Source organism: Crocodylus porosus, unplaced genomic scaffold (genome assembly GCF_001723895.1).
Source record: "Crocodylus porosus isolate Cpor-Errol unplaced genomic scaffold, CroPor_comp1, whole genome shotgun sequence".
Classification (NCBI taxonomy): Eukaryota; Metazoa; Chordata; order Crocodylia; family Crocodylidae; genus Crocodylus; species Crocodylus porosus.
In genome coordinates, this window is record NW_017728914.1 from 20087906 (window position 1) to 20103318 (window position 15413).

Sequence of the window (15413 nt, forward strand, 5' to 3'; positions counted from 1 at the left end):
TCCAACTGCCACCCACCCTGCCTGCACCCCATGCATATCTGGGGACACATGCCCCCCCATGTCCACCCCGGGTGTGCACAGCAGTGGGAGCTGCCCCCCTCCCCCCCCGGATGAGCCATGACTCCATCCCATGCCTGTCCCAGCTGGGCAGTGCCTGCCCCAGCCCCAGTCCCTCACCATGGGGGGAACTTGATCTGCATACCCCACACCCCTTCCCTCCCCCCACCCCTTCCACCACAACAGACTTACCAACTGCATGCAGCTCTCTAAGCTGCTAGGCTGTGCTTCTCACTGCCTGCATGTGCTGCCCGCATGCACGGGCATATATTGGTCAAATTATCAGCCGCACCAGGTTGATGCAATCAATTTTCTTTATATTGGTGCTGATCTGGTATCAGATTGGCGTATCAGTGCACCTGTACTTTTAATGGGACTGGAGAAAGACTATCAGTGGAATCTGAGGCATCTCCAGAGTAGCTTCTTGACAGACACCTGGGAGGTGACTGATCATAGGATAAAAACTCCCTTGACCTGCAGAAGCACGTTCGCAACGTCAGCACTTCCATCTGTGATAAGCACTGCTGTCAATCCCTGGGTAGGCTTTTAAGGTTGCATTCCCCTTCCTGCTGCATTCTGCTACCACAGGGACATCTTGGCAAGCTTTGCAATGGAACAGGGCTGCCAGTTGTAAACCTGATCTTCTCATAAGAAGTATGAACTTGACCAATGCTCAGGACTCCCAAATTGTAGTGATTTAACTGAGGTGTCATGAAGTAAACTTCCCAAGCTGGGTTGCTTCTCAAGGTTTAAATTGCCTTATTTGGGTCTAGTCACAACTGAACATGAGCATGTTGAGCATCACACTTTTCCAGGGGACTTCCCAGAAAGGAGAAGTGAAGGGTAAAAAGGGATGAGTATTCTGTCTGGAAGGTCCCAAGCTAGAAGGAAATATAGAGGGTTCGAACACAGAGGAGAGCGATCATAGGAAAGTAAGGTTGGAAGGGACCTCAAAAGGCAGGATTATCCCTGACTAAGCCATCCCAGTCAAATGTCTGTCCAACCTGTTCTTTAAAATTTCCAGGGATGGAGACATCACAACTTCTCCAGGTAGCCCACCCCAATGCCTGATCATCCTCATAGTCAGAAAGTTGCTCCTAATCTCCAGCCTAAATTTCTCCTGCTGCGGTTTGAGGCTATGGCTCCTAGACCTGTCCCCTACAGCCACAAAGAAAAGCCAGTTTCCATCCTCTCTATAATCATCCTTCAGGTATTTTGAAGATTGTTATTAAATCCCCCATCAGTCTTCTCTTCTCCAGACTAAATAACCCTGGCTTTGCCACGCTACCCAAGTCTATAGAGTCATTTCCAATGTGCCCACATCCTTCTTGGAGTACTGCATATTATCCCATGGAAGGCCTCACTGGTGCTGAATAGAGCAGAAAAATCATTTTCCTTGATTTGCAAGCGACACTTCTGTTAATATAACCCAGCATGCTATTGGCCTCTTTTGCCACAAGAACACGCTCTTGGCTCATATTGAACTTATGGTTAAAGTGAGACTCGTATTGCCCATCCCTGTACAAGTGGGGAACACTCAAGGTTCTGGGGGCAGCCAGGGAGACTGTTCTTCCTTAGCTAGTCTTTGACCATATTGTAAGATCTGAAACCAATATGAACTATTTCTGATCAATGGGATTGCTGTTGTCTACTTACCACTACTTCCCCTCCAACCCCCAGTTACCTAGTGTTTGCATGCTCTAGGTATCTAAGAGAATCTAAGCCTGAGCAGTGAATTTCAGGGTTGGGGATAAGAACAGGTTTGGCTTAAGTCCATCTCTTCACCACTGAGATGCTTCTTGCTCCCCCTTCCCCTTGGAGAGCAGCCTGATATGTGCACAAAGGGGTTCCTGTGCTTCCAGTGCACCCAACTGTAAAGCCTTTTGTTGAGTTTTTGACTGGTGTCAAAAGTTGACCACTCTAAGTATGGATAATTAATGAGTCTCTGGCACAGGCATGTATTGCATCAGCTGCTACAAAGGGCCACTGCTTGGGTCTCTGTTGTGTTAGACCAATAGAGAAGGAATGTAATTTATTCTGAACTTCAGTCTCCTGGCACAAGTTAATTTGCTGATGGAAAATACCCCACAGCCCTCCCCTCCACCTCCTGTGACCATGGCTCACGGACCGACTCTGATGGCTGGCCTTAGCACTGTGCCCATGAATAGTGGGATGTTTTGTCCCTTGGGAGATGGAAGATTCCCTTTCATAGCCCTGAAGAGGGTCAAGACCATTGCTGGTGATTTTGATCGGTCTCTCCTCCATAGCTACATGTAGCATTCTCCAACATTTCTGAACTGGCATAGGAGAGACTGGAACTGGGGTAAAGGTCTCCTTCATGGCCAATAGGCACTGCTGACCAGCAAATTGACCAAGAGACATTGGCTTCTAAACCCAAGACACATGAACGATGGTGGGAGTGCTTGTCCCTAGGCCAACAGGTGTGTGGGGCAAAGGTTTTTGTTCTCCCATCGCCTATAAAACCACCTAGTTAGTGCTCAAAAGTAGTGCTCTGTGAGTGGCTCTGATAGAGACTTGCCTGGCAAGGTGATCAGAACACACCACACTGAGGTCCAGGCCACACTGGAAGGATTTGTCTATGAAATCTATGACTTGCAGTTTTCTCTGAGTAATTTGCTCCCAGCTTTGGGGGGTGGATGCATTGGCTGTTTGTTTTTTTTAGAGGAGGTGAGGTGAGGTTTTATCCTCCAGTTTTCATCAGCCTTCCCCATAAAGGTCAGAATGGCAAGCTCTGCCACTTTCATGAAATATTTGCAATATTTTACTGTACTCAAAAGGGAGGCGCAATGTTTTTATAGGTCCCACATAATACAGTGACAAAATATAGATGCTTGATATTGCACCAGCTTTAATTTTAAAAAAATCTACTTTCAAATGCTACTAAATAATGGCAATGTAAATCGCTTCTAGTGTTGCTCTTTCTCTTGCTCTTTCTTCTTGGGCTGGCTGAGCACATTGCTGAGAGGGAGGTCATCTCCTGGTTTCCTTGTCCTGTCCTGGGGTTGGGATGGATGGCTGCATTCAGAAAGGGTCTTGGCATGCATCTGTCTGCCTCCTATCAGGTTCTGCTCCTGCTCCCCTGCATCTTGGATGGCTGGGCACTCACCTGCTCCCAGGAATGTGGTGTTACTACTTTCTTTGCATAACTTGGATAGAAATGTGTGCTGCTGATACAGTCTGTTGCAAGAGTCTCTTCCCAGGTTGAAACTGTTCAGTCCAAAATTCTTTTTTTACTAAGTAAAACCTGCTTTTCCACTGAGAGCTTGGATGAAGGTGCTTCATGGTCAGCCTTGCCTTCTGGCTGCTTGGGACTAAGGATGTGTCGGGTTTGGGAGTGTCTCTTCTAATATGCTTTACTTATGGGCTTCCACAGGTGAGAGAGATCTGCACCCTATCCCTGGTTTCTTCTTGGGCTAGGGTGTGCTATCTCTAGAACTATTACTCTTGGCCTGGAACAACAGAGCTTAGCCCTAGGTACTCAGAGTGAAACCCAGAGTCATAATGCAGCACTAGGCAATAATTGGGCCAAATAAATTTAAGGAGTAAACTTCAAAAGGTGCCCTCCTTACCAACCAGATAGATTCCTCCTGGAGTGTAATGGCAGCTGTCATCTGTGTAGTTTATTCCTCCCACCCCTGCTGAATCCTCCTTCTTGCTGCAGAGCCAGAGCATTTTGTGTCATAAGGGAAGGTCTGTCGGCCTATGACTGAGACTTTGGATCTCTGCAAACATGCACTCTCGTATCTGCTAACACAAACCACCTGCCGTGGTTAGAGCTGGCTCTGGGATTGTTTTCCTTGGAAGGAGTTGTTAGCTTTTCTTCAGCCACAGGCTTATGTCTTATAAACTGCTGAATTGGTATTTGCCTCTGCCTTCTCCCAAATTGTGTGATGTGGCAGCTGGACTGGATGCGACTCCATGTGACCTTCCCTCCTGACTTTCTTCTGTCCCTGCCCTTCCATTCTTTAATGTTTTTGGGGCCTTGCCCCTCCTTTCAGGGTGTTTTTATGCTTTTCCGTTTCTGTGCAGCAGACATGTTAGTGCTCATCAGTCTTGAAGACTTGCAGCTCTCACTATAATGCAGGCAAGCAGACTACCAGCTGCTTCTCCTCACTGCAGCTCTGCAGGAGCAGGTGATATTGTGGTTGAGAGACACTGCCACTTTTTTTGGCCATTCAACTCTTCCAGTACTAGTCTGCGATGATCATATGCTCTTGCTGTCCTGAGCAGATACTGCTGTGGAAAGCATCTGTGCTCTCCAGAGATCCACAGCAGAAAATCCCCACCCTCCCATGCAACGGGGGAAGCTGCAATGCAAAACTGGGGTCCCTAGTTGTGTTTTGGATTCTCAGGATAAGAAGACAAGAGGACACTGGAAGCTTGTTGTCCAGGATGGGTGAGAGAGAGGTTGCACAAAGATACTTGCACAAAGGCAGTATTCCTGGCTCTGGTACTGTTGGTGTCTCTTAGTTTTAGGAGCAATAAGCCCTCTTGAAGAAAGGAAAAAACCTTGAGTCAATTATTGTGTTACTTAACCGTATTCATGTGTGCTGTATTGGTGACTTGATATTTGTACTATGTATCCTGAGTCGGTCATAAACTCAATAGCCTTTGCCAACAGGAATAATAAAATTTAGATTCGTTTAGTTTCTTTCTGGATAGATGATGACAAGAGGAGTCTGTAATGTTGGCTAGTGGCGATGTTGTATAATCCTTTATTTTCCTGAAAGTAAGAAACCAAGAGGAGAGTGTTTACATTCCCAATAACTTCACTGAAATGGTACTCGCAGTGACAGCCTTGTGGTCACTCTGTACTGCGGAAATGATTCCACTCTCCGCCACGCTCATTTTGTGGCTTCTGGTAACGTCAGAGCAATCTCCGGTTATTGCTAAGTCTAGATTCATTTTCTATGTTACTAACTCATTAAAATCAAATCCTAAAATCATATTTTTTCCCATTTTAACACATTCCTGTGTTTGAGATAACCGGCCATCTTTTAAAGGGAGCATTTAAGCACTTTTTTAAATGGTTCAGTTTTGGATTCACCTTAATTTTTTTAGTCCTAAAACTGCCTCTCCCTGCTCTCTTTCTTTCTTGTCCTTGCTCAAACTACACTGTGTGTGTGGCCACCTCTCCACATTACAGCAACTGCACAATTAACTGGTTAATTGCAAAATTGCCTTAAGACCAGCTACACATGCAATGTAGCTATCCCATGATAAAAAGCTCCAACCAGCTATAAAATTAGGTCTCAAAAATGTGTACTAACTTTATAGCTGGGTGCTACTGAGCTTTAATTTCCACATGTAGCAGGGTCTCTTCTTTGGCTGGGAGCCCTGTCAGCTAACGGGACTCCCAGCCACAGGGGTGCCCTATGCCCAACATGAAACCCCCCAGTCCTGGGGCTGGCATGATCCCCTTGGTCCCACATGGGGCTTTTGGTCCCATCTGGGACTAAGAGTCCTGCACCTGATGGGGCTCCTGAGTGTGGGGGCTCTTGGTCACATGCAGCCTGTCAGAGCCTATCAGTTGTGGGAACTTTTGGTCCTGGCTACATGTGGCCCCCACACCTGGGAACCTGCTTCTTGCCGGTGGAGGAGGAGCTCAAGATTGAGCTACCCCTACACCAGCAATAAGGTATGATTGGATCTAATGTGCAATCCCACAGTTGTGCCTCCTGCCATGTATATGTGGCATGGTAGGAGACACCATTGTGTGGATTAAGTATTAGATCCAGTTGTGCCTTTACTTGCACATGTAGGGGGAGAGAGAGTGTTTTTCCTCATAGAGCTTGAAAAAAGCACCACTGCATTTTGTTGCTTGCCTTCCTTTTTTGCATGTCATCTTTCTTGGGTAGTGCCTACTCAGGTTAGCAAAAGTGCTTATGAATTGCTGCTGTAGCAAACCCAGCAGGGTAAACCAGCTATTGTAAAATGCAACCAAGTCCCATGCAATTAAGCATAGGCCCTTCTGTTGGCCCAAAGGGTGAAGTGGTAGAGCTCTTAATATGTCTTGCTATTGCTTGAGAAGTAGTGAGTAGGAGCTTTACTCCAGTATCCTACTAAAGGCTGCTTCCCACCCCTGCCACCCAATGGACTGGATTGGGCTGGGATGGCAAAGGTGGCTGGCTGTATTGCTAGCCACAACACTCCTGTGTGCCATGAGCTACAGGAACTGTTGTCCTTTAAGCATATTAGCTCAGATGGTGATCAAGGCTTGTGATTGATAGACTTTTTTGATTCCCGCCCCCATTGGGTGTACACAAACATAATGTTGAGTGGTGCAGAAAACAGACTGAGAAATCTGTCTTAGCTAATTCTGTGCCCTCCACATTCCTATAATTTGAGATCTTGGAATCTTTGATCTATCTTGACAGTCATGTGTAGTAAGCACCGTTCCTCTGCTTTGGGCACTGGGATGCAGAGGAGCCTGATCCATAAAAGGAGCTTAAGATCAGTACTCAACACTGAACTCTTAAGTGCTGTGTTTATACAATGAAATCCACAGCCCCCAGTTGTGAGATTAGGGCCCTTTTATATAGAGCATGAGGAGAGTTGAGCCACATCCACTTGGAAAGCTTACTATGCCAGGTAGTGATGTTCACTGGCAGTTCTGCATGGGCTGCCTCGTTCAGCTGGAGTCAGTGCAGCCATAACCGTGCAACGCTGTGGGCATGCTGGTCAGCTTGCAGGAGGGTTGTCTAAGGCTGATTAGCTTGCTTGGAAAGCACCATGGAGACATGGCTCCACTGCTTCCAGTTTAGGAGGCAATTTTTACAAAGCACACTGGCATGTATCGGGACACTTCGACCTCACACAGCAAGTTTGCTTTATAAATATGTGACCTTCAGCACTGAAGAATGGGATCCATAGTCTCCCTGACTCTGCCCAGTCTTTTAAGGAAGCAGGAGTCTGCCATGAGAAACCAAGTCCTTCCACTCCCATTCCCACCCCCACCATCTTCAGTGAGATCTAGGGGTGTTTGTCATGCTACTGTTAGGGTGCAGCATCCTTAGAATGAGCTGGAATCTTAAGCTTTCTGTCCTCATCTGCCTTGTTGTCATGACCAGTGCCCTCTCTGATTACAGTAATCTCATAGTGATTCACACAAGTTAATATTCACAAGGGACCTTTTTCTGTAATACAGATCCCAGTATGGGTATTTGCAATTGAGTGTTTATGTTTGTAGGCTACTGAAGTCCTTTAGGATAAAGGCTGTTGGTTATAGGAATGCAAGTGAAGTTTTCTGTCCTCATTAAGCTGAATGCAAATGGTGAATGAGCAACCTAAATTGGGAGAAGTGAATTGGATTTATGAAATGGTTTTTCCCAGCTGTCTAGGCTGGTGGTGGGCATCCTGTGGCATGTGCCACAAGTGGCATGGGCAGCCTCTGCATGTGTCATGCAGCAGATCAGGGAGCAGGCAGGCAGCACCGCAGCAGATCGAACTGGGAGCATCAAGCAAAGCATCAAGATCAGGCAGGAGAAGGCGATCAGAGTGGTACCCAGGGAGGTTATGAGGCTTATTTGTGACATGCCTGCCAAAAAGGTTGGTCCCTAGTTCATCTTAACATTGGTGTTTTATGGAATCCTTTGGATTGGCAGCCAACCACTGGAGGGTTCCTCTTCTCTTGTTGCAAGGGCCCCCTCTGCCATGTAATGAAGTTGTTTGCAAGTGTCCAAAGCTAGCTTCTATTGACATGGAGTCCTGACTTCCGTTCAGTCTTTCCTCTCATTGAGGAATTGTCTTTTTGCCTTTAATAAATATGTATATAATCTCCTATCTTGTGTTCCCTTTTTTTAGATGCAAATGCTGGACAAATTCCCGATGGAAGGAGGGCAGAAGGATCCCAAACAGAGGATCATCCCCTTTCTGCCAGGTAGGAGTCTATTAGACTTGGAAGACAAATGCTGATCATGGCATAATAGTATCAGAAGCTACCAGCTTTAGGCATACACAAATCCCTGCCACACATGCACACATACATACACAGTGTATGAGCCCTTCCCATTAAAATCTATACACAGTATTTTCAGTAGCATCCACACAGACCATTTAAACCCCTCAGGGTGACAGATGCGGCCAACAATCAGGGGTTATAACCCCAAACTTCTGCAGTATTTCATCATAGGTGCTGTCCATCCTGAACTCTTAAGTCATAGCCACTGTCTCTAGAAAACACCTATATTTTTACTTCAGACAGGCAAGCGTACCCCTATCATCTCTGCTATCCCTATAATGGACAAGTGGATTTCAACATAGCTACAGCCAGTTTAGCCCAGGCCTAGCTAGGGTGGAGGATTCCCAGGGACTGATCTTTGTTTTTCCTCGAGTGGAATTCCAGTTCAAGTCTGAAGAGAACTTAATAGCAACCTAATGAGCGACATTAGAGCAAAACTAATCAACAGCTGTGACTTTCTCCTAGGCCTTTGTTTCCAGTTGGGTTACCTAAAGTGCTCTATGTATTCACTGTGCAGCTAAGCGAATGACCATTCATTTGCCCCAGGCAACATATTACCCATTTTGAACCTAATGGCTGCTTGTGGTTTGTGGCTGCCCCATTTCTGCTGCTTTTGAAAATATAAATGCCTTCTGAGATGAGAATGCCCTGATAGAAGGGACTCGGAGTCTTTCACACACCCACTGCTAAAGGGTTTTGACCACACAATCTTTTCCAACAGCATAAAGAAAGGGGTATATTTAGAAATGTGGTGGTACTGTAACCACTTCCAGCAAATGTGGCAGATGTACTTAGTGTGGCCCGTTGTGCTGTGTTCTGGCTCATCTGGAAACACAAAGGTACTTAGTGGCATCTTCTTTCCTCCATGTGGCATGAAGAATCCATTTTCTTCCCCTCTGTGGGCCAGGGTCCTTTTGTCAGTAAGACGCTGTCTGGGTTTCCCGTGGGGGTATTTCTGGTTTGACTTCTTTTGCTGATTGTAACATCAGCAAAAAACAGAGCAAGCCTGACATTAATGTAGAGGAAAAGCCATTGCTGTGCAGCTTTTCTGCCAGCTGAAAGCAGGGAACAAAAAAAGGTAGAAGCCAAACTGGCAGAAGGCACGACTTGGAAAAATAGGAATTACAGTTTGGCCACTCTGCTTATGAAGAATCCCTATTCGTTCCCACCAAAACACTGCTATTTTTGGAAGACAGCCGTTCAGCTCCAGAAGGGCTGTCTTGAGCTCTGCATTTCTCTGCCTCGCCAGTTGATTTCATTTCTGCTCATTTGAATTTCAGTACTTTCCCTTAGTTAAATGACTTGCTGCTGGGATTTTGATTGTTAAATTGGAGCCCTGGGGAGGTGACACCCAGGTTTCATGCCTTAAGGGTGGAATGGAGGGGGGGAACCAAAGGGCAGCAACCAGCACATTTCTCCATAAGATGACTACTTAGAAATGATGCTGGCAGATGCCCATCCTATTCACTGTTCCCCTTCGCAGGAGGCTAAAAGACACGGTCTCCAGGAATGGTCAGAAAGCCTGGAAAACTGCCTGCCAAAGAAAAGAAAAAAAGTGTTGTTCTCTAGTTACAAGAGCTCTTATTATTAGTTCTGTATCCCCATCATTCCTCAAAGCTGATGGGCCTTGCAGGATGTCCTAAAGGTGTAAAAATCCAGATGGAATGGGGGAAGCAGATTTCAGAGTCAAGGGCCTGAGCTGCAGTTTCTGGATTTGGATTCTGGACTCTTCCCAGACCTGGGAGTGCTTGGATTCAGGCCCTCAGTTTGAGGCCCTACTCTGCTGTGAAGGGACCTCATGGTAGTAGCTGGGGAATGGGCTAGGTCAGTGGACCTCAAGCTTTTTTTTTTTTTTTTTTTTAGAGTGGCAGGCTGGGTGTTTATGACCCAGCTGTACTGTGGGCCCCCACTTCTCTCTGGTAGGGGAGTGGAGTGACTATCTATGTCAGGGGTAGGGGAAGAGAATTTACATCCAGTTGCGAAGGGAATCAGCTGCATGGGGCAGGGCAGGAAAGGGGATGCATGCCAATCCAGGCTTCTTACTATTGATCCCTTATGCTATGGGTCACATTCATTCACTTCAGGTACCAGATCTGACCCATGAGCCATAGGTTGAGCACCACTGAACTGGATAGTTCCAGAGGGTCACAAGACAAATGTGAGTTTTTAGGATCAGGATTATAATATATTTAAGAACCAAATCATGGTCATAGGTGCTTTCAGAATACCTAGAAGAAACATTTTTTGGATGCTGTACTCTTCCTCTTTCCATAGCCTTGGACTGGTAGCTAAAACTAGGGAGTAGGGGAGGAGGTAAGTAGTAGTCTAGAGGTGGGCCTTGATTCTGGTTCTGCTTTGAGCTGCATGTTTTGGTCCTGGGCTTATTTTTATTTTTACCACCTTTTTGCATGGTCACGTGCAGTTCATACTGTCTGAGCCTTACCTTGACATTTTACTTCTGGATGAGCCTGAAATGGCTCAAGAGTAATAAGGAGGAGAGTTATTGACATCCTTGGCTCTGTCTTTTTCCTACTTTTGTACATTAGCACAGAGCACTGGGTGGTTCTGGTGCAAACATCTTATTTGAGACTGTTCCAGGACTGGGCAGGAGCTAGCTTGCTAGGCATATTGAGCTTACATCTGACTAGCTGTGTGGGTCTTCTTCAGAATCGCTTCTAAATTAAAATCACTCGCTTGAGAGAAGTCCCTGTGACGCATTCTGAGGTCTGTGCCTTCTCTGCTCCTTTTGCCAGGTTTGGCACATGAAGAAAGAACACAGCAGCTTGCTTTCTTATGAGCTGGCTTCTGATGCTGGTCACCTGGTGGGATGGCTCCTTGGCAGGGTCTCATCCTGAGAGGACCCGGTTTGGCTGTAGAAAAGCCTCTGCAGTGATGGGTAATATTATGCTTTAGGGTGCAGGAATTATGCCGTATTCTTTCTGGCTCAGGACTTCACCGCCTCAGCTTGGGATGGCAACAGATGTTGTTTTTAATTATTGTAAAACTGCAGATTTGTGCTGTTTCCATCAAGATGCATCATTGGGTCAAAGGCTAGACAAACCCAATTTCTATCCCTCTGCCAAAAACTTGCAACTTGTGGATCCAGTATATGGAGAGTTGTAGGGTTGCTGGGTTTTTCACTTGGTTCAGCCTTTATGGCTTCTGTAGCTTGCTCCCCCCACCCTGCCTTCTGAGAAACACTTTAGCATCTGAATTTCATTACCAAGTGGAGATTTGGCTCCAGTGGTCTGATTTTGAAATATGCTGCTTTCTGGAAAGCCTTCTGTGGTAAAGTTAGACATTGTGGCCTCTGAAGTCCTGAAAAATATCTCCTGCTCTCCTATACATCCTGCTGCCTTTAGCATTCTTAACAAACCCCTAATTCTTTTGAACTTGGGGTCACCATCAGGAACCAAGAAGATGCCATCTGGGATTGTCTGTCACAGTATTTTCCTGGAGGGGCAAGTGGTCCTAATTGTTATCACTTATTTTACAGCATCTAACCCAAAAGGAGTTTTTTGTTCGTTTTCTGTGTGTGAATGTAACTTTTTTTTTATTTTCCTGGTTGGATGTGACTTTTTCTTGGAAGTCGTAGAGGAGACTCTGGAATGTCAGACTTAACCTGGGTCTTGCCAGAGTATGCCCCTGCAGTGGAAATGATCCTCCTCACCTGCCCTGCAAAACGAATGGGACAGCAACAGAGCTCTCGAGAGGAAGGTATTAGAGCAACAGGGATAGGGAGGGAAGTCTCTGGAGGAGAAATTCCTGTCTTTTCTCCCACTGTACTTACATATAGCATCTCCTGGGTGATAAAAGATCTGTCAAATCTGACCCGCCTCAAGTCTGATAACACTCAGGTAGTGCAGCTGATCTAGGATCTTCCTTTGCTACTGTGGAGTTGGATTCCTTGTTTTGGTCTTGAGCCAGTCGCAGCCCTGTATTGGCTTTTATGCACTCAGCAAGTTGGAGGGTGCCCTCCGCTTCGCTCCCTGACACCCCCCAGACCCAGTTCCCCAAATGTTGTCATTATTAACATAGCCTTTTATAGCTGGAGGAAGGGAGTAACACTGGCTGTACAGAATGCAAAGAGTGGGGGCAGTGCTTCCCAAACTTTTCCTTAGCCTGGCCTCCCACCCCTGTGACCCCATCCGCTGATGTTGAGACCCCGTTTGGGGTCATGACCCACAGTTTGAGAGTGGCTGAGTTGGGGGTTTGCTAAGGTATGGGAGTGCTGCCAGCCTCCTGCTGAGGAGCAGGGTCTCCCAGGAACACCTGTGGGTAGTGGTTATGCATCTGTTCTGTGCTGTGCAGGGTGCGCACACAGACCCAGGTTCTGCATAGAGGAGTTAATACATGATGGGTTATACAATCACTGGCTGGGGGATGATGAGATGGAGACCCCAGGAAAGAATGAACTAAGAAAATAAATGAGCTCAGTTGGGCCAGTTGTGCAAAGGACGTGCCAGATCTTTCAGGAAACAGCTTTTATAAGGAAAGTGGAGCCTTCCAAACTTCATACAGCTCAAATGGCCCAGTGCCTATTGCAGCCAGTCTGCTTCTCTGGAAATGTGAACCTCAAGGAGGGGTTGCCTGAGGCAGAGCTAGCTTTGGCTGTAAAATTGCTTTTCAGGAAGATCAAGCTACAGACAACAGCAAACTCCAAAGGAAGAAGAGGATTTAATGGGAAAGATGTAAAAAGCAGAGCATAGTCCCCCTTTCTACCTCCTTCCCACCCACCTAGTCTGATCCAGCTTTATAATGATCCTTGCACTTAGTTAGTGCAAAGGATAAAAATCTCCAAAACTGCTCCCCACAAAAGCCCCTGGGAGTTGCATCAGTGAATACCACCTTTCCTAGACATGCCCAAGTGATTTTTCTCAGGCTGCGGAGTATCCATGAGAGAGTTTGTGATGAAACGGACTTCCTAGTTCCCAGTCCTGTGCTTGGGTCACTAGTCATTGCTCTTTTGGGCCTCTCAGACCCAGCTTTCACTGCCTTAAGGGCATTCCCATAAGCATTTTGTTGCTTTATTGTGCACAAAGTTGTAGGGGTTGCGGGGAGGATGCTGTTTGGGGTGGTTTGGTTGTAAAATTTCTCTCCATGCAGGTCTGTTTCTGAGCTTTAATACCAATTGCTCAGTCTTCTTGACTAAGATGAGAGACGGTCATTCCTTCCTGCTCTGCGTCCTCTCCCCCTTCAGCTCTGGAGTGGTCTCTTTTCTTGCAGCATGGAAGGAAGGGCTGCTGTTGCTGTCCTGGAGTGGCAGAGGCAGTGTGCCACAGTGAACCCCTCTTCAGTCTTCAGGAATTGCCGGAGTTTGCTTCTAAGCTGGCTTTCCTGCACTGAAGTGAAATGCTGTTTGCAGTTGGTCATCAGGCTGACCTGACATGAATTTTAATGTCTCACCATCTTGGTACAGGCCAGTTTGGGGGGATCCTCTTCCTCAAGTGCCATAGATGGTTGGTGTTAAGTGTTAGTCCCTTTTCCTCCTGAGACTTTATTTTTCCCAATCTGTCCTTGTGGTTGAGGTTCACAGTGCAGAACTCCCTTGTCTCAGAGGGCCAATTAGGGCACTGTACTTTTTTTCTCAGCCTTTACAGGTTTGGGAAGCAAGCAATCGAGGCTGTAACTTCCTCCAGGATGGGGCAGTAGTGGGAAAGTGAAGCTGGCCTATTCTGAGCCTCTCTGAGACCCTGAGAGTGCTCTTATCTCCATTAGGTCCCAGGGCCCATACATATAGCATCGCATGGGTCTGGTACTGGTAGGTATCGACTGTTCACCAGAGCACCCCAAGGGACAATAGGTCCAACGTCACAAACTCCTTCAAGACCGTTTCAGGCTGGCCATGAGGAAAAACTTCTTTACTGTCCTAGCCCCCCAAGGCCTGGAACAGACTGCCTCCAGGGGTGGTGCAAGCACCTACTCTGGACTCCTTTAAGAGACATTTGGACGTTTATCTTGCTGGGATCCTTTGACCCCAGCTGACTTCCTGCCCCTGGGGTGGGGGGTGAACTCTTATGATCTTCCAAGGTCCCTTCCAGCCCTAATGTCTAGTTCATAGATTTCATAGAAGTGTAGAGAGCCCTTTCCCTTGACTGTGGTGCTAGGACATACCCTCTGTTCAGAAATTTGCCAATCAGCTGCTAAACCCAGGACTCTGACAGAGTTTAAAGGAAATGGAAGCTCTTCCACATGCCTACCCATCCCAGCATGGAGCACGGAGCAAACTTCCTCTTCTTGAGGCTGCCTCTGTGCACATTTTTTAAAGTGAATCTGGAGCTTGTGCCAGAGAAAATCTGGATGTGATTTGAAAGGTGCAGATAAACGAATTCTTTCCGAGGAAGGATGGAGTCCTTTGGGGTAAAGCGAGAGGCACAGACATTTTTCCAGTCCTGAAATATCTGGCTTCTTTAGTGGCTGTGATCCTAAATGAATTGCAAAGTTGATTCCTCTGCCCCTCCACCTCACTCAGGATCCAATAACAGCCTTTGTCTTTAGAGGAGCCTCAGTCATTTCTCAGATTGATATGCTTCTATAACTCTCTCTACTTTTACTCTCTCCTCCCCAGGGCTGGTTTAGGCTGAGAACTCCCGGGGCAGGGGCTATTTGCTTTCCATACATCAGTGAATCAAAAACAATCAAGGCACTTTGAAGGGCATTGCCTCAGTAGTTGCAACCCTAAAGGCCAGTGAAAGCAGGGAAATGGGGATGGGGGTTCAGATGTTGTAGTTTTTCCAGGGTAAAGCATATCTGAACAACCTGGGTACTGATCTGCAATGATGAAGGTGCTTTGGCAGTGTTAGTGCCAAGGAAGTTGATATCAGTGGCTCCCTGGCAGGGTTTTCTTCTGTGGTTGCAACTCCTGAAGCTGTAGAGTAGATGTGGCACACATCCTGCAGTAGAAGTAAATAAAGTACCTTCTTTTTGTTCTTGTTGCGTGCACAGATCTCAGCGTCCTGGGAATGCAGCATTGCTGTTTGTTTATTATTGTAACACCTATGAGCCATGGACTCCTGTGTGCTGGGCACTGTCTAAACACGGGAGAAAAAGACCATCTCTGTCCCAAAGAGCTTATTTCAGCTAGGACACAGGAGGCAGGGGAAATGAGACAGCATGGGTCAGCAGGCTAGACAGTGCCACACACCAGCAGCCTGGCTGCTAAGGTTTTATGTAGAGATAGCAGTAAAGGAAAGCTTCAGGGAAGAGTTTGAAGCAGAAAGATGAGCTGGCTTTGTGGGTATTTGTGGGGATCTTCTTCCATGTTGGGGAGGAAGCAGGAGAGAATGCAGGAAGGTGTTTATTTGTCAGTGTAATGAGTGAGTGATGGAGACGGGCTTTGTAACCTGCTGGAGGGTGAGAGTTGTGCTGCAGTCAC

The 15413-nt window shown here is 46.7% G+C and overlaps 1 protein-coding gene across 4 annotated transcripts in view; it reads left to right on the forward strand.

Annotated features, from left to right (window-relative positions):
- Positions 1–15413, forward strand: part of SH3PXD2B (SH3 and PX domains 2B) — a 124092-nt gene that overhangs the window by 44441 nt on the left and 64238 nt on the right. For all 4 annotated transcript variants that reach the window (XM_019534947.1, XM_019534948.1, XM_019534950.1 and 1 more), the window contains exon 3: positions 7882–7957. In XM_019534947.1, the coding sequence (XP_019390492.1) occupies positions 7882–7957 (76 nt within the window). The remainder of the gene's footprint in view (positions 1–7881; positions 7958–15413) is intronic.